Raw genomic sequence first — 23,164 nt, forward strand, 5'->3', positions numbered from 1 at the left:
ATCCTTTTGCCTAATGTCCCACAGCCAAAAAGCATCAGAGCTGGAGTCTGCCAGCTTCTGAATCTACTAAAGACATGGTGTTAAAAAACTAACCAGTTATTTATGCATGGAGACAGAACAAAATTAAATGCTACGTAACAAAGGACAATTTCACTTGAAGTTAGCAATGTTCCCACTAATTCAGTTGGACTGGGACTTCCCACAACATGTGAAGCCTTAGGAGACCGCATGGCAAAGAAGTGATGGGTTATTCTGTCCCACTTGTAAGACCTGATGTCCCTCAAGCGTTAATGCTACACCACTCTGTGGCTACTTGTCTCTCTGAACAAATGGCCAAGGAGCGAGGAGGAGCAGTGCTGAGGACCACCGCCACATGAAGACACTCAGCAAGGCCCAAGTCGCTCCCTCATGCCCTGGGTGGTGAGCGTGACACCGGTTACCTAACGGTGTGGCCTAGTCCAGTGGTGCTTATGGGTGCTACCAGAGGCAGCTGCCATGACAAAGGTGGTCACAAACGCACATTTTTATTTTCCTTCCAGCAGTAAACCTGCTGTTGAACACTGTCAGTGCTGCAGGAGTGCTGGAAGGACATGGAGGTGCGCACCTGCTGTCCAGAGCGTGCTGGTTGGGACTTCAGGTCCTGTGTGGGGCCAGCGTGGGGCAGCTGGCGGGCAGGGGCAGGAGGCCGGGGGCTGCGGGGATCGCTGGGCCAGCCTCTCCCCCGCACCATGAGGGAAATGCTCAGCCGGGGCTGCAGCAGCCCCGCCGCTGGCTCTAACGGCCGGTCGGTGACGGGCGGCGGGCTGCCTGCAGTGACCGGGACACGTTATTCATTAACAGGCTCCTCCGTAGTTCTGTCCCCGTCCCCACATCTCGCCGCCGTGCCCCCGTCTGCGGCCGCGTACCGGGAACGGAGGCAGCGGCGGTGCCGCCCCGCGCCCCGCCCCGCTCCCTCAGGCCACCGCCTTCCCCCGCCAGCCGGCAGCAGCCGCCCGCCCTTCGCGCACGGCGCCTGACAGCGGCTGCCGCTTGGCGGCCGGCGGTGCTGTGCCGCGCTCCTCCCGCTGCTCGCGGCCGGGCCGGCGGCGCGGCTCCGCCGGCAGGCCGGGCTGGCGGGGAAGCGCTGCGGTGCGCTCCGCTGCGGGGATGTGCCATTGCCATGGCGAGGCGGCTCTTCCCGGGGGCCTGGCTCCGGCAGCCCCACTACGCGCAGGTAGGCCGGCGACGAGGCCGCGGGTGCGGGGCGGCCGGTGCCGGCAGCCTGCCGTTCCCTCCCGGGCGGGCGCCCACCGCAGCGCTCCTTGCGTCGCCCGGCCCGGCCGGCCGGGGCCGAGAGGTGGCCGGGCCCCTAGGCAGCGCGGGAACAGGTGCGAGCCGGGCTCGGGGCCACGGCACCTCCGCCGCCCCTTTCTGCTGCCCGCCGGGCCGGGCCGGGCCTCCTGGGCCGCCCCAGGGGCTGCGGGCCGGGACACGCTGCCGCCCGGCTCCCCGAGCCGCCTGGGCAGCCGCCCCCGTTTTCCTGCTCGCCCCCGGCGGATCGGTGCAGTGGGCACGGCGCCTGGGGGCAGGCTGCTGGCCGTGCTCTCCCACACGGCCCGGTCCACGCGTGGGGTACCGCAGCTCCGTGTGCGGCCGCGGGTTGTGGCTGCCGGGGCCGTGGTTAGCGTGAAGCCCCAAGTTCTGCTCCGAGGTGTTGCCCGCTATGGCCTTGTGGTGTGTCCAGGTGGTCCTCGGGGTTTCTTTTTATCTGTTGCATTGTGTTTTAATTCGTAAGCGTACAGTCATAGAATATCCAAGTTGGAAGGGACCCGCAAGGTCCAACTCCTGGGATGCCAAAGGGCCGCCCAAAAATCAGACCGTATGTCTGAGTGTTGTCCAAATGCTCCTTGAACTCCACCAGCTCGGTGCCGTGCCCCCTGCCCTGGGGAGCCTGTCCCAGTGCCTGACCACCCTCTCGGTGAAGAACCTTTTCCTAACACCCAGCCTGACCCTCCCCTGTCCCAGCTTCAAGCCATTTCCTCAGGTCTTAAATTCAATTATAGTTAAAATGAGTGTTTGAGTTGGTGGGGATTAATACAATATTTGCTTATATGCTACTTACGGCTGTCATCTATTGCTATCTTATTAAATGTTTTCTGATTGTTGGATTAAAAAATTGAACTTCATCCTGATGATTCTTAAAGTCTCTAATGTGTTAATTCCTTCTCATCTGGAACTTTTCTGATCCCATTCTGTTTTTGGACCTGCCTAAAATGGGATCTAAAATCCAAACAGAAGTGTACAAACACAGGTATAACCTTATCCTCTTTGGCATTTGTTTTATGGTATGTATAAGCAAATCTACGTCAAATATCACTTGATTTTCAGACCAGAAAATATTCTCCTTGAACTCTTTACCAGAGCGGATATTTGTGCAGCATTCGGATTCCCGTAGGAGAAAGTCTCTGGGACAAATAAAAATGAATACACAGTATGTGTGCTACCTTTCAAACTAGGTTTCCGTAAATTGTCTGTCTTCTTTGCCTTGATGATAAGTCTGTCTCTGATCATTGTGTGCTGATGTTGGATAACTTTTTCTCCGTTCGTTGCAGCATTTACTTTAAGGCCTTTTCAGCAAAATATGTGATTTTAAAATCTCTTAAGAAACAGCCAGGTCATATATTAGAAAAGTCAAAGAAGTTAAATACTTGTTTCTGTTGCAAATTTTAAAAATATTTTTGCTTGTGCTTTCTCACCCTGGAAACTACTAGAGTATTCTACACACTTGTTTTGAGAGAGATAGTGAGAGCTTTGTGAACGTTAACTTATTTTTCTGTGTTACACAGTGAATGCGTGTTGGTAATTGAAGCATCCGCAGAATGGCAGCAAGCTATCAATATATTGACTTCTGACAGCATGCTACTGTTGGTACGTGACAAATGTATTCATGGTTCAACTCTACTAATTACTCACTGAGTGCTATATGGAGATTTTTGTCTCCAGAGAGGCCAACGCTCCCTAACTAAATGCTAGACTTTCTGAGTTGTAGCTATGAGTGAGAGGGGAGTTCTACGACTTGTGCGGTGTTGCTATGCAATATTTAATGTAGCACACCAGGGAAGATGACTGTACAATGGAAAGCATTGCTGACTGTCTTCCAAATATTATTGGCTGGTGTTCCATTCTTTTTGAAAACTGTGTTGTGAAGTGAGTTGATAGAACATGAAGTTCTGCAACAAAGAATTTAGTACCTCCTCTAGCTTTCCTGCTGCAGTACAAGCGGGATGCTATGAGCTGGTTTGCAACTGATGCTCTTATGCCAAATGTGCTGTTATTATTTATTGTTGTCAGTATTTGACATGTTCTTTAACTTGCATGCAGAATGCAAGACCACAGGTAATCATTTGATCATTCTAGTGAAGGGCAATGTGCTGCCAATTATCATCAGCTCATATAAAAATGAGCTGGGCAAACTTCTGGACATCTTGCTTCAGTTCAAAACTTAGAGGTTAGAGATCCACAGAAACAGTGCTGAAGTTTCAACACAAAACAGTAGCAATTATGAAATAAAAAAATTTTCCGCTGCTTTGACTGTAAGGCTTGTAAATAAGGCTTGTAATAGTGAAACAAAACAAAAAATTCCAAATCTGACAAACATCTCAACAATACTAAATACTGCCAAAAACCAAACCAAAAACAAATTTATCGAATCTTACAATTGGGTGACTTAACGCTTTTCTACAGCTGTGATTTAGGTTTTGCAAGGAGAGGCTAGTATCCCAAATTCATGAAATTGTCCTGAAGTTCTTTCTGATAGTTGTAGTTAATAATTGGGTTATGAGGCTGAGGGCAAGGCAGCAGTATTGCGCATGTCAATAATCATGTAAAGGACTCTTCCAGGCTTGAAAGCTTTCTGGCCACTAGAGGTTCTGGACCAAGTTTGCAGATCATTAGGGACATCCTGTGGACTTCAGTAATGTAAAAGACACTGTCTTTGAAGGACTAAAGAATGAACAAGTTTTCAAGCCCCACATAATGTATCATCATCATTTTGTCTAAGCTTTTAATTTTTTTTCGTTGTTGTTGCTTAACCTTTTAAGGGGGAGCATCCTGCTTTCTGTCTTGATTGTTATCCCTTTTGAATTTCAAACGATATGTCCTATTTGATTATTCAGGATACAGGTAATTTGAGGCAATAGCATAATCTTAAGTGTGCATTGTATGCTCTTAAAAATGCGGATGTGCCCAGGGCATGGCATCCACGACAGCGTGAGCTAATATTTTCAGAGATCATGTCAGCCTCCCTGAAGTGCATCCTATGATCCATAAATCAACCTCAACAGAGAACAAACCAGCGTTTCTAGCATGATCAGCTTACGATTTTTATCTGTTCTTTCCTGTTGCTAATGTAGAACAAACTGACTGAGCGACTTGGCGATTTGGAGAGGATTACTTAGACTATGGTTATGTGAAATACTTTGGAAAATGAAACTCTCTATAGTGTAAAACTAATGAACACTTTTATATCCGTTACCCGTAAGAATGTTTAAAATAAAAAGTACGCTTATCAAAAAATTGGCAAATAGTTATGTTGCATTTTGATCTGCTACTCTCCATATGCTTTGGAGTGCATCCAGGCTTGAATTTTGCCAGAAGTGGTTTCCAGTTCTGTTCCAGGGAATGAATGTCTAATTATTATTCAATGCGTATGACTTAGTGGAATGTACAAATGATGGATGAAGTTGATACCATAATATCCTTTTAAGTATCCTTTACAAGTGCTTTCCTTCTTCCTTGTGTTCCTGGCTCGTGTTTAAAGTCTTGTTGGAAGAATGGAGCAGAATAGAGAAATTATATTTCCTAGTTTTGAACTTTTTTATCACTTCAGAACTGTCAGTCATTCTGGTGCCCTGAATATATTACTTATTAAAAGTTTTCTAGCATTTTGTCAGAATTCCAAATGAAGCTTGTTTATAAGGAGCGCTCCCAAACTGCTGCCTGGGACTTCATACTCAGAACTGTGCTCAAACAATCTGCCGAGCGTGCATGCAGGGAGCCTGGTGCGCTCGGGATGTACGAGCACACGTGAGCTAAGCAGGCTCAATAAGGCTGTGTCCCTGTTGCTTCATACAGCATGTCAGGTCTGACGCTTCTTGGTGAAGTGGGCTAAATGAGTCTAGACTCCTAGACTGATTTTAAAATGGAAATTTGGTAGGGAGAGTTCATGGGAAGAACAAAACAATGATCAGACCTTTTGCTGACCTTCATAAGGAGGTCCAGATTAAAGTAATGCCCCCTGAATCACAGCAAGCAGAACCTTGTGGTCTCCTGCAAGCAGGTGTGTGCTCGTGTCCGCGCTCTGAACTGGCAAGACGTGAGTCCCTCAGGTCAAGAGCCACACAAGTATGCATTGGCACAGTGTTGAGCCCAGAATAAATACAGCTTCTCCAGAACTTCATGCCAAGTGTATGATGTATTCGGATGGCATCTGGGGTGGATTTTCTGTCCCAAAGGCATTTTCTCTGTCTTCGTGAGAAGGAGGACAAATTTGGATAAATGCAGATAATACCGTATTATTTCCTGTGCTATGAATATGGTCAATGCTCAGCAGTGGTCCTGAGGCTTGCAGACCACTGCTAGTCTCTGAGATTGTACTAAATGGTATGCATTTAATGAGAAGTTGCTTTAAATAGCCCTTTGGTTTAAAGTTTAGTGTTGTAAACATGCATGGAAGCAGTCAGCAAGAAACTTCGAGGAAGGCAGTTGTCCCAGAAAATGTTGGTTTCTAAGTATTCTTTTTTATAAATGAAACAGCTTTGCCTAAAATTGATTATTTATTTCAAATGTTCTTTTTTAGATTTTACCAGTGGTACTGTGTTTTGTAGTATTTCTGTTCTACAATATTAGGGTTACTAGAAATAGCTAAAAAAGAAAAAGCTCACTCCCTAAAGGAAATCACTACATCTTTTCTTTCAGGTAGATGAAAGATAATCATTAGCACTTACTTGCTATGATTCCTGATTCATTGGAACTTCCTATTATTCCAGGAGGGGGCAGAACAAAGAAAATCATTTTATTAGATTTTTTTGGTAATCCTATTAATAAAAGAAAAAAAAATAGAGAAGAGTCTTGTAACGGGCTTTAAGAAGACCATTGTCAGAATTGTCTGTAGAAATGAGAAAGTGATAAAAATCATTTTTAGTTTTTCCTGTAGGAGTTCTGCAATGTTTTATTAAGCACTGGGTAATTAAATAGTTATGAAAGGTTCACTTCTAAAAAAAAAAAAAATCGATTTGGAAAAAACAAATACTCTTTTTCGTACTCAAACTTGGCCCCAAGCATGCTGTTCTATGCAGACTGATTTTCCAGACTGACTACAGCTGTGGAACAATAATCTTTCATATATTTTCATTTAGTATCTGTAAATCACATCTGTGTCCTTCTTGTGGTTGCTTGTTCATAATAATTTGTGACTCATGCTTTTTTCTAAAGTTTTATGAGCTTCTGTTTCTCACAGATGTTGATTGAATTACTGAAAATTGCCTATCATTATGGTTGGTACCCCTTCATGTTCATGGGTAGAATTTCACATAATAAAAGTTGTCATGTTACTTTGAACCTCTGAAAGTGTGTGTGATGGAGTTAAAGATACAGATTTGGACTTGTGTGAGCTAGAAAACCCTAGCAGACATGCTGGTAATTTGAAGTAAACATATCCAGAAACAATGTGCTGATGCAATTTTTATCATAGATCATTTTTATGTGTGGTGTTGGGGATCAAAATGAGGAATGTATTTCAGATTATGACACTTTTTCTTAAATCATACTTCTTTGAACAAACAAAACTAAAAATTGCTTTTAAGAAAAAGCACTTGGAGTTGCCAGAACATCTGATGCAGAAGAAAGGAGGTGTCTTGCAATAGCTTCTGCCTTGGTTTGATTAATTTGTTTCAGGGCAATATCCATCCTGCAGGCAAAAGCTGAAGTAAGATTGTGTGTGTGTTTTCTGTTTTTGTTTGTTTTGTTTTTGTTTAAGTGAAATGTGCAATATGATGGGAACAGGGAAATGATCCTTAGGTAAGTTGGGCTTTCCCATTTGGAAGGAGTAAAAAGGTTCGGTCCCCTCCCCATCCTACATGAAAAGTGGCCATTGGTGAAGCTGTTTCATCTGAACACTACCAAGCAGTGGTCCTGAGTCTTTTCAGTGAGGATGCTGGGTGCTGACACCAAAGGGGAGGTGAAAGTAGGCTCTGAGATAAGCAGAACAGCTCACACCTCTCAGAGCTGCTTCTGGCTTTTCTCTACATCAAGTGATGATCTCTCCCTTGTGGGAGAATTCCACTAAGACATGAATCTTCCTCCTTGAACTTCGTGTTAGAATAATGAGTTACAGATGGAGCACAACACTGGAATAAAAGGAGTTATCAGCGGAAGACTTAGCCTTCCTTAGGGGATAGTGGTGTCCACAAAGACACTTTGTTTCTTAATAACTTGTTGTGCACATGGATTTTGGAAAGAAATGGTGGGGGCCATGGTTTCACTTTATCATCCTCTTTGCCTGACTTGAATAACAGAACTTAAAGGCAATGTAGAATACAATATGGGGTGAACATGGACTTGGACTGGATGAAGTAGGTCCTCTATACGCTACCCCAAGGAAGCTAAATAAATCTAACATTTAACCTTTATCAGTGTAATTGTAAGTATTGACAGTCATTCACATACTTCATTGGCGTATGATTTTTAGCATGGCTGAGATGTAAGTTGGGTTCTTTTATGTTGCAAGAATAGACATTCTGGTTGCAGTTTGTTTATAGATAGTAGCCTTGAACAGGAAGAAAGTAGGAAATGCTATAATTGAATACAGTTTGTGTTGACTTGGTGTTTTTTTTCTTCTCTTAAATATTTGCAAAGTTGGTCCTGCCTTAGTGTTGCAGCCTGCCCTTTTGAGGGTAAAAGGGCAAAGCCATGAACATGGGTGTTTTAAGTGAATTAAATTATGCCACTTGGATTGAAAATATTTTTTGGTTTATTTTTAACCAGTGCTGTTATTTACATTATTAATGAAATAGTACCTAGAAGAATGGGACTTGGAGGGAAAGTGTTTCCTTCAAAAATATGTACAGGGTATGTTAAGATATGAGATGATTTCTGCTAGGATTAAAAAAAATAATTTGAAGAAACATAACTTCCTAAATGAAAGACACTAAAATTAAAGTACATGAGAGAGAGAAGGCATCCAGCTTTGCTATTGACTTCCTAATCTACGATGCTTGTACTGGTTGGGCTGCTAACTTTAAAAACATTTCTGGAGAAAACTCATACATGAAGGAATTGTCAGTATGCCATCTGTCAGCCTTTCCATCTGCTGCGGGCTGAGTGCTGGATGGAGCATAGGAGACTGATGTTCTCTCTTGCTGCCTGTAGTGCTGCATCGCAGCGGCTGTAGCCTGAGGAGAGTGGGAATTTGGGTAGGAAGGAGATTGACTTACCTGAAAGTCCAAACAAGATCCTTTTTTGTGTGCGTGCGTGCTGGCAGCAGACCTAGGTAGAACACTGTGCTATTTTAAAACCTGCTTCCTTTTCAGATGCGATGTTTGGATGGGAGTTGTGTGTGCATAGTGGTTGTGTGTTTGGGTTGTTTGTTTATTTCATGAAATACATGATGAAACTCTGTATGAGATTAGGTTCACAGCACTGCACTGGTGATACATATTTAGATGGAAAATATAATTCAAGTCAGCTTTGTGACAATGTGCATGAAAGAAGCTGGGGGTGGTTTGAGCCAGCCCTTCCCAGTGCAGCCATCCTCACCTCAGCCTGGCACATCCTGAGGCATAACGGGTCTCGCAACTGAGCTCAGGGGCGTTGTGCTGGGGTGGCTTAGGGTGCTCCTCCAGCCCCGTGTTCCATTAGTTTGCTGTACGTATGTACCTACAGCAAAGGTGGCAGGGTAAGCATGCTGCCCGTACCTTAGCTACCCCACCTCATTATTTGACTATTGCAAGCTTGCAGTGCAAATCAGTTTTCATGCAGAGCCTGACCCCCAGAATACTAGATCTAAGTGTGTTTGCTTCTACGGACTCTGGTCTGTGCTGGTAACCTTTGGCAGAGGATTTGGGCAAAATGGTGGAAATGGGAATAATGGGCAGCTGTTTGCTCAACTGAATAAAACTTAATCCTAACAAAAAGGTGAGTACAAAAACTAATGACCATGCCTTCATTGAACAGTTAACAGTAACTGAATATAATCTGATTTTCTCAAAATACTGTGCTTTAATTACAAATAGCTTTTGTATTCCTCCTCTGATGTTGCTGTTTCTCATTGTGCTTGCAGAGGTGAAGGTTATTCTTTCCGTTTGATGCTGTATTGAGTTAGAGAAACATTGGGCCAACGTAAAAATAGATGAATGACTCACCTAGATATTAACAGGAACTGCTCTACAGAGCACTTATTGGTATTATTGCCATGCTGAAGCCACTAAAAAGAAGTTAAGCTCTAGGTTATGAAAGTATATTTTCTATGGGGTATAAGAACAAATGAAAATAAGTAAATTATTACAGGAGACATTAAACCCGAATGACTATAACGTCATGTTTATTTGTAAGTGCTAAAACTGTTAATGTATTGTTTGCTCTTCAACCAGTAGTAAGTGGGAAGGTGGAAAAAAACCACAACCACCACCAAAAAAACACATTGTGTTCTGAAGACAGTCTGAGAAAAACGTGTTTGTGTGCTTACAACACAGCCAGACCAGGCAATCCATCCATGCTGTACCTTAAATGCTTTGGCTCTCCTGGTCTCATACACCTCTCAGTTAAAAACTGTGCTCCAAGAGACCTCTGCTGGAGGACTGACTGGCTCAAGGCTGGTAACCTGGCCTGCCTGGGACAGCCCTGCTGGGGAAGAATAGGTGTTGGTTGCTGTTTTTCATTTATTTTGTGTATTGAAACAGCATGCATGAGTGCAAAGAATAAGCTCTGCAGAGAATCCATCTGCCCTGCTCACAGCTTTCTTTTGGTACTAGAGGTGAGAACAGGGAGCAAGACATGCTCCTACTGATTTGCCACACTGTATCTGCTGGCTTCCCCAAGCTGTGAAGGAAAGATGCTTGTGGGTGACGAGTGAATTCTGGAGGTGGGCAGTAGCTGAGGGCAGGGGTTCTTCAGCACGAAAGTTGTGCTGGGAAAACTGAAGAAGCAGATGGGGCCCTGAGTGGTTCTGGGAACTGCTGCCTGAGAAAGGATGACAGACAGTGGAGGAAGACTGGAGCCGAGGCCAGCTTTGCAGAGTCAGAGGGGATGGAAACAGACTGGAAATGACTGGAAGAAAGAGAATAGCAGATGACTTGTGGCTTGAGAGGACTGGCTAAGCAAACACCCTGGGGTGGATACTGAAAAGAAAAAACTAATAGGTGAAAATTATAAATGACTAAATATGGAAAATGGACAGGAAGAAAACATAGACAAGCTCCAGCTGAGCATGAACTCAGATCTCTTCTATATGGGGAAAGTTATTTCTGAACCGATGGGTAAAGTATCAGTTCTCATTTACTGCTGGTTCACGTCTCAGATGATTCCTACTGCTCCTCATCCGTCTACTGAAGTAGCATGGTTTGCAAGAAAGCTTGTGTTTCTTAATGTTATAACCTTGTAGATGTGGTATTTTTAGACTAGGAAATAACATTAAAATCTTGCCATTCTTTCATTTTAGTAGTGTTCTTCCAAAGGGAAAGGCTTATATAAAGCATTTTTCTTTTGATGTTCCCCAGCCCTGTGCCTCCAGTTTTGTTTTTGTCTGTTCTGTGTTCACCAGCCCGTTTCCTCCTAGGTTTTCTAAGCAGTTTCTAAATGTGCTGTAAACCACACACCATTATTGTTGGTCTCCTTTTGTACTCCTTCCATATTATGGATAACAAGCCTTACAGGAAATTACATGTTACTCCAACTAGGTCTTTGTGGCTCTGAGGAAAAGGGTTTAAATTGTTTCTTTCTAAAACACTCCCAGTGAAATACCTTAAAAGAAGAACTGGTTGAAGGGACTTTCTGGTCAAGATGCATCACCAGAAAAAAAAGTTTTTTTTTTTTTTTAACCAGGTAGTTTTAGGATAGAGTCAAGTGAGTGTGTGCAAAGGCACAGGGATTCACTTTGAGGGGCAGGGCTGCAGCTGTCCGGCTGGATCACCTCTGGGTGTTGTGGGTCTGCCCTTTGTTTAGCTCTTCCAAGAGGAAATGGCATTGGTGGTTTGTCATGTTTTTACAAGTACTTGTAAATGATCAGTGTAGTCTAGTATGACAATCCGGTGGTTCTCTACAGCTCTTTCCTAAGTGTAGATTGAAGCTTTCTCTAAAGCAGTTTTTCTCCATCTGTTTCCTTCTCTAGTTAAACATCAAAAAAACGTGGGTACTAAGTGTGTGTTTGGATACTCTTATTGCACGTTCCTCTTAATCTATGTTTATATTAAAGATGTGTATAGTTCCATTAAACTATCAGACATCTACCCTACCATAATCAATTTTTTAATTTGAAATCCTGGTAGCACATCTTAGACAGGATAAACAAAACCTTTAAGTTATTTAATGATAAACAATAATATTCAGTCTTACTTGTGGATGTTTAGAGAAGACCAAGGATTCTATAAATATGATTTACTGTGGGTGGGTACAATTTTTTTTCAAGTGACTTTTTGATACATGAACGTGCTATGGATGTTACAGAAAGGAATATTAATTTACTCTCTTCAGCAATCTAACGCGTGAATGACAAGTAATGTTTGCAGTTTTTTGCCTTTAAACAGGCTTCGCTTGTAGCACTGGCAGTGGAGGAGCAAAACTTCAAAATAAGGCCACAGTTTTAAAAGGTTGTTATCAAAATTAGATCAGGATATTTCTGGATATTCAGGATATTTTTTTTTTCCCATGATGTGCTGTCCCACAACTGTGCTGACACAACTATTTGCAGGGTTGTACTGTGAATCAGATCAACTCCCTGTTTTCATCTGTGGTGTAGACTCACAGTTTGTTGGGTGTCATTATGACAACTGTTGTCTTCAGTATGGAGATGCAAGGAAGCAGTACTGGGCAGTTTATGTAGTGAAATTGCAGCCTCGGCAGGTCCAAAGATGTGATCGTTCTGTTTTAGTTCCGGTTTTTAAAAGCAGAAAAATTTAGAATTTGACACAGTTTCTGACCTGTTTACCTGTCAGTGAAGTTCTTGTGGCTGTATGACCAGATCATCATGTGACTTTTCAGCTGAAATGTGCATAATCATGGCTTAGTATATAAAGTGGACAAGTGCGTGTAGAAGATCCTGTGGGGAAAAAATCCACTTAGAAATCAAGGCTCTTGCATTAGACTTTTATATAAGTACGTTATGACTCTCATTTACTTCAGTAAGATGACTGAAGTTGAGGGTTGTTCCCAAATGAACTGTAGCGATGCTTTGTTTTTTTAACCGAAGCTTTGAATTCTTGTGCTGAACAAGGTGAAGGATGTGCAGATTTAAACAAACTTCAGTAGATCACATCAAGAGTATATTAAAATATTTTTCTTCTGTTGTAGAAGGAGAGGAATATGAAATTGTGATGAGGGCAGTGGACTGAGACTTTGAGATCTACATTTAGGTATGAGTCATTGCCTTTGAGGCCTTGGGTGTGTTGATTTGCTGATTGTCCTCAGGAAGTGTTCACCCTTTTTTGTACCTACGTTTACCTTTGTGCAGAGATTGTGTTTATGTATTCATTAGCATCTTGGAACCACAAACATTATTTGATGTGGATTTTTGTGGTACTGTGTGTTTCGGAGTAACACAAAGCATCAAGAGCAATATTTATGCTAGAACTGCCTGAAGGCCTTACAGGCATGCTCTTGCTTTTCTTTGTAGCTTGTTGGGTTAATTTCTTGTGCTATTCACTTCAGGCTTTTTGGTGGTTTTGCCTGCGGGGTGGGATGGGTTTGTGAGAATTGAGATTTCCTTGGACTGAGGCCTTTGATGTTAGCAGCATTGTTTCGTGGCGTCATTTGGGCATACCTGCTTTTCTAAAAGTACAACCAAAATGCTCTCATCCATTCTTTTAGAATGAGTCGTACCTTTAGGATTGGAGTAACGATCATAGAATCACAGAATATCCCGAGTTGGAAGGGACCCATAAGGATCATCAAGTCCAACTCCTGGCACCCCACAGGTCTGCCCAAAAGTTTAGACCATGTGACTAAGTGCACAGTCCAATCTCTTCTTAAATTCAGACAGGCTTGGTGCAGTGACTCCTTCCCTGGGGAGCCTGTTCCAGTGTGCGACCACCCTCTCGGCGAAGAACCTCTTCCTGATGTCCAGCCTAAACTTCCCCTGCCTCGGCTTAACACCGTTCACTGGTCCTGTCACTGGTGATAACGGAGAATAGGTCACCTGCCTCTCCACTCCCCCTCACGAGGAAGTTGTAGACTGCGATGAGGTCCCCTCTCAGCCTCCTCTTCTCCAGGCTGAACAGGCCCAGTGACCTCAGCCGCTCTTCATATGTCTTCCCCTCTAGGCCCTTCACCATCTTCGTCGCCCTCCTCTGGACACTCTCCAACAGTTCAAATACACTTGCTTTTAGAGTTTGGGATTGCTCTTTTCCATTTGAAAGTTTTAAAATGCCTTACATGCACCTTCTCCTTGATTCATAATTATCTGTTTTTCTTTTTTAAATCACTAAGCCGTAAACTGGAATGATAATAGGATATAAAATTAGGGGCTAAGACATATAGCATCATTTTCCTAGCAGGTTTTTTTTTTTTCTGTTGCTTGCATTCGTGCTTCTCTTTGAGACTTGATGTTCCTTACAGAGCTACATGGAGTCAAAGTACACTTCCTCTTCAGTCTTCAGATGGAGCGAGTGCCTGTGTGGAAAGTGTGTTGTGAGGGAAGTTACAGTGGAAGAGTTGGAACCATGCTAGGTTGAGAGCGGAACGCTGGTACCTGGTGATTGTACTTGTTATGGTTTGAAAAAGTCTGTTTTTTTCAGTTAGGTATTAAACCAAGCTACCGTTCAGCTGATTAGAACTGCTTCTTTGATCTTAGTTTCCTTAAAAATAAATTACATATTTAGAAAAGGAAATACATGTTTGAAGCCAAAGAAGCAAGCCTGAAACTTCAGATGGTAACCACAAGTTCAGTCAGTTGTGAACCTGAAGATTTTGTGTTCTTGCCCAGACCACCAGCCATGGGTACAGGTGTTTGGGTGGGCCCTAGCAGAAGGCCGTGCCCTTGTTGATGCACTTGGAGTGACGGAGGGTCCTCTCCAATGGTGGCAGGAATAGTCTCTGCCAATGTAGGCAGCAATGTCCTTGCTGCTTGCTCTGCTGTTATGAACAGACATCAATTGCAGTATGGCTCAGTTCTTCAGGGGGAGCCAAGTCAGACGGGCTTAAGGGTGCAGCCTATAGTTTTCTCTGCTGTGTGGGGTTTGTAATGGCTGCAAGGTGTTCTCGGAGGTGGCGGTACCTCGCAGGCCTTCCCGCAGCCCAGCCTGCCATGTCCCTGTGTGCTCAGCCTGTGGAGGAGCTGCCGCTGAAGATGCTGGGTTGTGGGGTGGCCGTGGGTGCTCGGCGGAAAGCAGGATGTGCCCAAGGCAGGGCTGTGTTTCTGTTCTGCTCAAGGGGGCAGCCAGCAACGTGCTTACAAAGTACAGGTGGACTTCAGGATGTTGGGGCAGCTCCTAACTCTAAAGGAGGAGCTTGCCAGCATACGCTTATGAAAGATAGCAAACTTTAGGCAAAGGATCTTTGTGCGTTCTAAAGTAATGATCTTCCTGTATTTGCAGAAAAGTATTTTATTTAGTGACAGTATTTTTTTCAAAAATATAAAGCATGTAAAAGCTGAAGCCATATATTTACTGTGATTTAGGTTAACTACTATCAAATTGTAATAATTTGGAATCACTGCAATTGAGAACTTGGAATTACAGTGCTTTTTCTCCCATGTGGATGGAGCCATCTGAAATTAGTATGTGTATGCATATATAATTACTAAGTTTACCCATCTCGTAAGTGTGTGTGTGTATATATAAACAATACATATATTATATATATGTGTGTGTATATATATATAAATAAATGTAGTGACAAAACTGCTCATTCTTATTACCTTTCTCAGAACCTTTTCTAAAGATAGAATCACTTAGGTTGGAAATGTCCTTCAAGATCATCAAGTCCCAACCATCAACCTGACCTACAGACTCTGATCATTAAACCATGCCCCTTAGTGCCACATCCACATCTCTTAAGTATCTCCAGAGATGGGCACTTGACCACTTGGCAGCCCATTCCAATGCTTGACCACCTTCTCCATGGAGACATTCTTCCAAATGTCTAATCTAAACATCCCCTGGCACAGCTTGAGTATGGAATGGTTACATGAACTAGTGGGTATCAAACAAAGCCAGGTTTAAGCAAAATGATGTTCAGGCCCTGACCCATGAAAAAATGGATAGATCAGTGGAACTGATTTCTAAAGAGTGTTGTGGATGCTAAAAGCTTACGTAGATTTTAAGGGAGGCTGGGTAAGTTTACAAAAGATAAATTATTTGATACTTATTATATATAGAAAATCACGTCTGGCTTGGAAAGATCCTCAGGAGGAAAATGGGAAAGTATTTGGGATATATATGTTATCACTCTTCCTACAGCATCTATTTGTAACTGTTGTTGATCAGGTGGCTCAATGGAAATGGATCTCAAACTAACCCAGTATAGCTGCTCTCATGCACTTTCCTTATATCCTGTTGCTAAAGCTGATCCTGACTTCCTAATTCTTTTTCTAATCCTAGTTCAAGTATGGAAATCAAACTTTTAGCACACCAGTCTCAGAGGAATTAAAAAAATCATGACTTGCCCCCTCCTTTACAAAGCACTTAGCACTCCCTTAACTCTTAGTTTATACTTTCTCTTCCCCTAGTGAAAAACAGAAATGTGAGGCCACAGAAACAAAATGGGAACATTGCTTGCAGTTACGGGAAGGACCACTGAAGATAAGGCTAGTGCAGAGGAATTTTACTCACATAATTAAATGATGTCATTTCAAGGAAGGAATGGGAGACTTCAGCACAGGGAACCTATCCCTGATGTTCACCTACAACCTATCCCTGATAGGTTGTATATCAGTGTGTATCAGTTGTATATCAGTGTTTTATACTTTAATACATTATTTTCTGACAAGATTCCTGGTCTGTTGAATTTGCTTTACGGGAATCAGAACACAAGTGACTGATCTTAGGAGGAAAAAAACAACAACAACAACAAAAAAACAATTGAGCTTTGACAGTTTATAATATTTTTAATCAAATTTGTTATTGAAGCATGGCTTGCCCTTTCAGGGTCTGTCATCCTTCCTTCTATTTATATCCTAATTTTCTTTCCTTTTACGTAAGTCAAACCGACCTCCCTGTCAGTTCACTGATAGAAGTGGATGTTCCATGTAATGCAGTCTGTTTATTTTATCACTGGGGATGTGAAATTCCTGTTTGTTTCTATCATTCTGACTAATGCTTGAATATATTACAAAGAATACTTTCTCTTTGTGTTCTCTAGGTACGTTTCTCATACATGCGGATGAAATATCTCTTCATCTCTTGGTTAGTAGTATTTATTGGCAGCTGGGTTATGTATGTCCAGTACTCTACCTACACAGAACTATGCAGAGGACATGACTGTAGGAAAATAATAGTAAGTATACTTAGCATAGCTTGTTTCTGAAGTGTTTGTCTTGACTAATTTCACAGCCAGTTCAGTCGCTGCCATGTGTAAATTAATCAAATGCTACTATTCTACTGTGTTGAAATAATACTAAATCTTCAATTACAGATAAAAACAGTTATTTCTTACTGTTGTTTTGATGTAGGGTTATTAAAGTTTTCTTTTATTTCCCTTTCCCCCTTTTTTAACTTCTTTCAAGGGTCAGATGTTGGGAGAGATATGGTTGTTGCCTCCTTTCTTGGTCAATGTATTAAATACTTTTCTCCATATTTGTTTCAGTGTGACAAATACAAGACTGGAGTTATTGATGGGTCAGCATGTAGCAGTCTTTGTGCGAAAGAAACACTGTATTTTGGAAAATGTTTGTCAACAAAGCCCAATAAGCAGGTAAGGCTTTACCCATCTAACTTAGCTTTATCATTTCCCACTGAAATCTCAGTGATTCTGTGTGCAGGCATTGCTCTAGCTTCCTGCTATTGATTTTAAGACACACAGGTTGTGTGTCTGAGAGGCTGAAGGGGCAGAGATTATAATGTAGCATTTCCCTTTTGCAGATTGCCTGCTGGAGAAGCTACATCACAATGAGGAGCAATGCAGTTCTGCTCCTGTTACGCACTTTGTACTTTAACATGACTATGCTTTATTGATTGGGAACTGCTCTGCTGTGATCTGAGTGTGTCTGGAGGTGGCGATAGTCTATGTGGTTCCTGCCTGTCCGGGTGCCTGCCCCCTTCCGCTGTGTAGGCCCAAGTCCCAGGGATTTGGATGAGCTGGCGGCTAAAGCAGCTGATTTTATTCAGAGGGAGTTGCAGGTTTTCTTGTTTGTAGGGTATTAAGCTGTAGCAACTTTTCTGATCCAGCAGACAGTGCAGTTGTAGAAATGGCTGTGCTTGTATAGGTGAGAAGACACCAAGATACGTTCAGAATCAAGAAGCATCAGCCATAGCAGTGGCCTCTGGATAAGCTGCTGTAGCTGCCTAAATCTGCAATTTCAAGTCAAATCCCAAGTATAGCACAGATATGTTGGAGTTAGTTGCTCTGTTTCCTTGAATACACATCATGCATAATTTCAGTGTTCCATTAATGCATTCAGGTGAATTTTTGGTAACTGTGTTATATGGATCACTTGTGTCTAGCTGAAGAGTAAGCAAAGAAGTTTTCCTCTGACTGAATCCTCACAGCCCTGTAGTTTAAAAGAGCAGTAAGCCTGTACCTTCCATGAAGTCTTTAATTCCACAGTTACAGAATCCAGTTTCCAAGGAGGTGATGAGATCCTTCCACATTTTGACAGTATGCCTACGTATACTCTTGCACAGCATACTATCTCTCTGCTATCCTGCTTCCCAAACAGAATCAGCAGACTCTTAACCTAAGCAAAGATACAGAATCATAGAGTATCCGGGTTGGAAGGGACCCACAAGGATCATGGAGTCCAACTCCTGGGTCCCCAAAGGACCACCCAAAAAATCAAACCATGTGTCTGAGAGTGTTGTCCAAATGCTTCTTGAACTCTAGATAGTAATGCCAGTATGCTGTTTATCAAGCTCTTTATATTTTGACAGTGTAGTGTCTCCTAAGTCCCTGCAATAGTGTATTGTATTTGAAGCTGCCACTGTTTGAATGTACTGTGTGCGCTGTCTGTGAGCAGGATTCAGTGTACTAATCTGTGCTGCTGCTTGACTTCTGAAGCAGCGGTTGGGGTTCAGATGATATTTAGATGGACTTCTACAGTGTTCTTATCTCTTTACCTCTTTTTCCTGCATAGATGTATTTAGGAATCTGGGGAAATCTGCAAGGAGTTATAAAATGCCAGATGGAAGAAGCTGCTCAATTTGATTTTGGTACTGATCCAGAACCAAGGAAGGAAATAGTTCTATTCGACAAACCAACAAGAGGAACCACTGTTGAGAAATTCAAAGAAATGGTGTATGGTCTTTTTAAAGTAAGTATATGCCTGGTCATTTTATTGTGACATGCTTATTTTTCTGTAGCTGGAGAGAATGCCCTATTGTATGAGCCTTGTCCAACTAAATGTTGGAAAAATAATCAGCACGAAAATAGTTTGTCCCAGAGGTGCTTATCTAAAAGTTAGAAGTAACTAACAATTTTTTCCTTACTTTTTAACAGGTGGAAGCAGGTATGCATCTTGCATGTCTACAGCTTTCATTGGTATAGAAAAAATATATACATACTTCTGCTACTTTGAAACTTGTTGCAATAACCCCAAAGACCAGCACAATTTGAAAAGTGTTCATGTTTGGGAAGTGTTACTGTGTTAACTGAACTATATATTTTTTCTGTTGCCTAATGCTACACCAGAATTTTATAATATGAAGTCATTATGTTGATACTGTGTCAACACTGATTTGGAGCTTTATGTCCTAAAATTCTCCTGCTATTGACATAACACCTATGTCTCCGGTGATAGAAATAAGGCTGTTCTAGCTGAGTGAGTATATGTGTACAAATGTGCACACATATAATAAAGTTATGTAAAAGCTGATGATAGTTGCTAACACATTACAGTGGCTTTGTCTCTAGGATTGGATGTGCAGCAGGTTTTTAGAATAGGTGTTAGGAAAACTTAAGAAATGTCTGTGACATTGTTTCTGTGTGCATTGTTAATAATTGAAAATGCAACGGTTCTGAGTCCAGCAATGGCTTTTTTCTTTATATTGATGCAATGGAGGTGGCTGTATCAATAACAGAATTAAGTATTTCAGTGCACTTATAGTATGAGGTTTGTACTAGAGGTCTTAGTATTTCGTATAGTTGTCTGAAATTAAGTTTGTGGTGTAATTTATCTACACCTATAAGGCTTAATCAGCTGAAAACGAAACCTGATCTAAACATCTGAATTCTACTTACTTTTTCTAAGCAAATGTTTACCAAGCTACTCTGTTATTGGTCAGCCTAGTCTTTAGAAAAATCAGTGTTTGAATTCTAACCCTTGCATTTTGAAATGCAAAGAACACTGGTACTTTCAGAAGATTGTATGCTGGGTGCTTTGGAAAACAGAACAAGAGTGCTCCTCAGGCATCTTGGCAGCAAGTCTTGTACCATCTATAACCAATGAAAACTAGAACATAATATACCCAACCATACTAAAAGGAGGGAGAATTATGGATGGATTGGTGGTAGTTAATGAACTTACACTTAATCTTTTTTGTTTGTTGCTTTTAGGCAAAGCTGGGTGAACAAGGAAATCTTTCAGAACTGGTGAATCTCATCTTATCTTTTGCTGATGGCAACAAAGATGGTAGAGTTTCTTTGCCAGAAGCCAAGTCTGCATGGGCACTTCTGCAGCTAGATGAGTTCCTGTTAATGGTGATCTTACAGGACAAAGAACATACTCCCAAGCTGATGGGTTTTTGTGGGGATCTTTATGTGATCGAAAGAGTTGAATATACCTCTCTCTATGGAATCAGTCTTCCATGGATTATAGAACTTTTCATTCCTTCTGGCTTCAGAAGAAGCATGGACCAGTGGTTTACTCCATCATGGCCAAGAAAGGCAAAAATAGCTATAGGGCTTTTAGAATTTGTGGAAGATGTTTTCCATGGACCTTACGGAAACTTTCTTATGTGTGATACAAGTGCCAAAAACTTGGGATACAATGATAAATATGATTTGAAAATGATGGACATGAGGAAAATTGTGCCAGAAATGAATTTGAAGGAAATTATTAAAGATCGTCCTTGTGAATCAGACGTGGACTGTGTCTATGGTACAGACTGTAGAACTGTATGTGACCAAAGTAAAATGAGATGTACCACAGAAGTTATTCAGCCAAACTTAGCAAAAGTCTGTCAGCTACTTAAAGACTATCTGCTTCGTGGTGCTCCTTCGGATATCCATGAAGAACTAGAAAAACAACTGTATTTGTGTATTGCCCTTAAAGTCACAGCAAATCAGATGGAAATGGAGCATTCTTTGATACTCAATAACCTAAAAATGTTACTGTGGAAGAAAATTTCCCATACAAATGATTCTTAGCTTCTCCACCAGCAGAAATACTGATGCCTGCCATGAGAGGTGGCCTACCATGTTTGATAAAAAGGATGTGCAGCATTTTTTTAAAGACCCTTCTTTACCCAGATTTCAGGAATGGCTCTTTTACTCTTGCCCTTTAGTTGGTACTTTATGACAGGGCTTCTCAAAGGATGAACATACAACTGAGCGATCGGGCAGAGGCCAAAAGCACTTCTGGAGTTCCAGGGTGCTGTTATGGAAACAAAAACAACTCTGCATGCTTGATTGTTCTGTGCACTTTGTCAGATCTTGAACAGGATGAAAGTACTCACTGTGCCACCACATCAACTAACACAACATCATACAAATCTGTGAAAATCGTTGTTCACTTGTGAAATACTTGCAAAAGATTGTTATCCTCAGTAGTTTTGAGGAACCACCACTACTGCAAATAATGTGACTGAGTCCAAGCTGCTGTTGTGTATAAACTGAGCTGTGATTGAAGTTTACTAATACCTTGGCATAGCAGAATTTGCACATTAATAGATAATTTTTAAACTATGGAAAGTTTTATCCTGGAACTGATAGGTTATAATATGAGATTTAAATTAGTTTTTGTTTATACCTTGTTACCTCATACTTGCATCTTGAATGTTTTAGTTCAACACTTTAATTAAAGTCCAACCATGTTGGGAGCCAAGATTTTTAGGATGTTATTACTTAAAAGGATGTGCATACTTTAGCAGCAATATAAACATCGGTTTTTGAAAGTGTAATTATTTTACTTCTATTAAACTGAAGTTAAGCTGTGGCAAACTTTGAAAGTAAGTCTGTGGACTATGCTATTTTATAAGATAACTAAAATTAATAAGTACTGATAGCAAAAATGTACTAACAGCTTAAAAAAAAAGAAACCTGCATAGTAAGAAGCTGCTTTGTGACAAATGAAACAAGTAACAGTTGTGTATGAAGTCTTGAATCTTTACTGCCCACAAGAACTTAGTTATAGACTTGTGCTTAAAACCTCCCCAACTACTGCAGAAAGTACGCGAAGAAGGCAAAGCTGGGTCGTAACTGCAGGACAGAAGTTGAATTGATCATAGATTTTTAAGTAAAGTTTTTTTTAAAGTAAAGATTACATAGCAAAAAATTAGACTAGTTAAATTTGCAGAAATTGAGGTAATAGCTAGTAACAAGGTAGAAGGGTATGCTGTAGAAGGATTTTTTTCTAGTAGTATCTATCAGTCATAACTCTCCAGTCTTAAATGACCACAATTTGATCATGACACTCTATGTGACATACCACTGTAATACCTTCAATCTGCATCCCTGCTGTTTCTTAGATTTTCATCTGTCCTCACAATTGTACAGAATGGGATGTGCATAAAACACCTTAATACTGTGCTCAGTGCTTATCTGCTGATGTTTAATTTATAAATGTTTTAGGTATGAAGCAGTCAAAGGCCTTAGTGATTTTTAGTGGCAGTCATCCCTGTTCCTCAAGATAGCTGGCCCTTTAATTCAGTTTCAGTGCAGGTAAGGATGAGCTTTATTTCATTATTTAAGAAGTTGTTTATTTGTGTAAAGGTCCAGTATTAAATGCCTTTCTTGAATAAGTAAGCCTAATATAGGACTAAAACCAGATCACTTCTCCATACTGTATGTAATATTATGCAGCTTGGGCTAAGAACTGTGCTCTTTGTAAACACCAGCTTTTTTAGTTTAAGAATGACTATGCTCTAACTACTGTCTCTTGATGTGATAATATCCTTCATCCTGGAGCTAAATTAAGTATTTGTAACTGGCACTGCACTCAAATGTAAAGCAGTCACATTTTTGGTGGAAAAAAATATGACTAGTTACTACTACGTTTGGGGGGAAAAAAAGTCTTGGAATCCAAAGTACAGCTTTTTGGAAAAACTGGAAAATAGTTAATAGTGCTATTTGTTGTACAGAGCCTTCATTTTTATTGCTGTTGCACCAAGTTCAAGCTTTCATTGGAAAAATACACTTTGAAAATAAATAACAGGCCTCCTTTTCTCTTTCAATAGCTGTCACTGTCTTTAAGCAAAACTCAGCCATGTAGTCTACTTGACTCTTGTTCTAAGTGTGCAAGCAACTTCAGTAAGTCTAATGAGAAGCAAGTAAGTATCTATGAACCTGAGATGAAGGATAAAATAAGGCAAGTCACAGCCTCTGTAATTAAGTATGTGTATGCAAGTTAGAGAGTAAATTCCCTTGTCTGATCACTGAAGTATGTAAAAGGTTTAACCTTAAGACAATACCTGCTCCAGCAGCAGTAAGAATGTGGAAGTACTTATTTCGCTTACTGGAGGAAGCTTAAATACCTCAAGATATATTACTGTCAGCTTCACTAAGTCACAGTAGGATATGTGTTGCCGTACATATTCCTGAAAGCTTAAGGCTACCTAAGATTTTTTTCTTAAGATACATACTGATCTCCCATAGCATTACATAATCT

The 23,164-nt window shown here is 41.4% G+C and overlaps 1 protein-coding gene across 4 annotated transcripts; it reads left to right on the forward strand.

Annotated features, from left to right (window-relative positions):
- Nucleotides 1-971: 971 nt before the first annotated feature.
- Nucleotides 972-22,705, forward strand: DIPK1A (divergent protein kinase domain 1A). Of its 4 annotated transcripts, XM_080602916.1 has the most exons (6): nucleotides 973-1,213; nucleotides 2,826-2,907; nucleotides 16,546-16,680; nucleotides 16,990-17,097; nucleotides 18,476-18,652; nucleotides 19,894-22,705. In XM_080602916.1, exons 2-6 carry the CDS (start codon nucleotides 2,896-2,898, stop codon nucleotides 20,704-20,706), a joined length of 1,245 nt encoding a protein of 414 aa, XP_080459042.1. In that variant the 5' UTR covers nucleotides 973-1,213; nucleotides 2,826-2,895; the 3' UTR covers nucleotides 20,707-22,705. The 4 variants fall into 4 exon arrangements, with proteins under 4 accessions (XP_080459040.1, XP_080459042.1, XP_080459043.1 ...); XM_080602914.1 differs by lacking the exon at nucleotides 2,826-2,907 and having other exon boundaries at nucleotides 972-1,213; XM_080602917.1 differs by lacking the exons at nucleotides 973-1,213; nucleotides 2,826-2,907 and adding an exon at nucleotides 12,541-12,602.
- The last annotated feature ends 459 nt before the right edge of the window (nucleotides 22,706-23,164 follow it).

The sequence above is a fragment of the Anser brachyrhynchus genome, assembly GCF_964034855.1.
Source record: "Anser brachyrhynchus genome assembly, chromosome: 8".
NCBI lineage: Eukaryota > Metazoa > Chordata > Aves > Anseriformes > Anatidae > Anser > Anser brachyrhynchus.

What these genes read in the sequence shown, in the direction of transcription:
- DIPK1A (XM_080602914.1), top strand. Translation starts at nt 1,160, where the DNA reads ATGGCGAGGCGGCTCTTCCCGGGGGCCTGGCTCCGGCAGCCCCACTAC. An exon ending in ATGACTGTAGGAAAATAATA is followed by an intron (nt 16,681 to 16,989) that starts GTAAGTATACTT and finishes TATTTGTTTCAG; the next exon opens with TGTGACAAATACAAGACTGG. An exon ending in TGGTGTATGGTCTTTTTAAA is followed by an intron (nt 18,653 to 19,893) that starts GTAAGTATATGC and finishes TGTTGCTTTTAG; the next exon opens with GCAAAGCTGGGTGAACAAGG.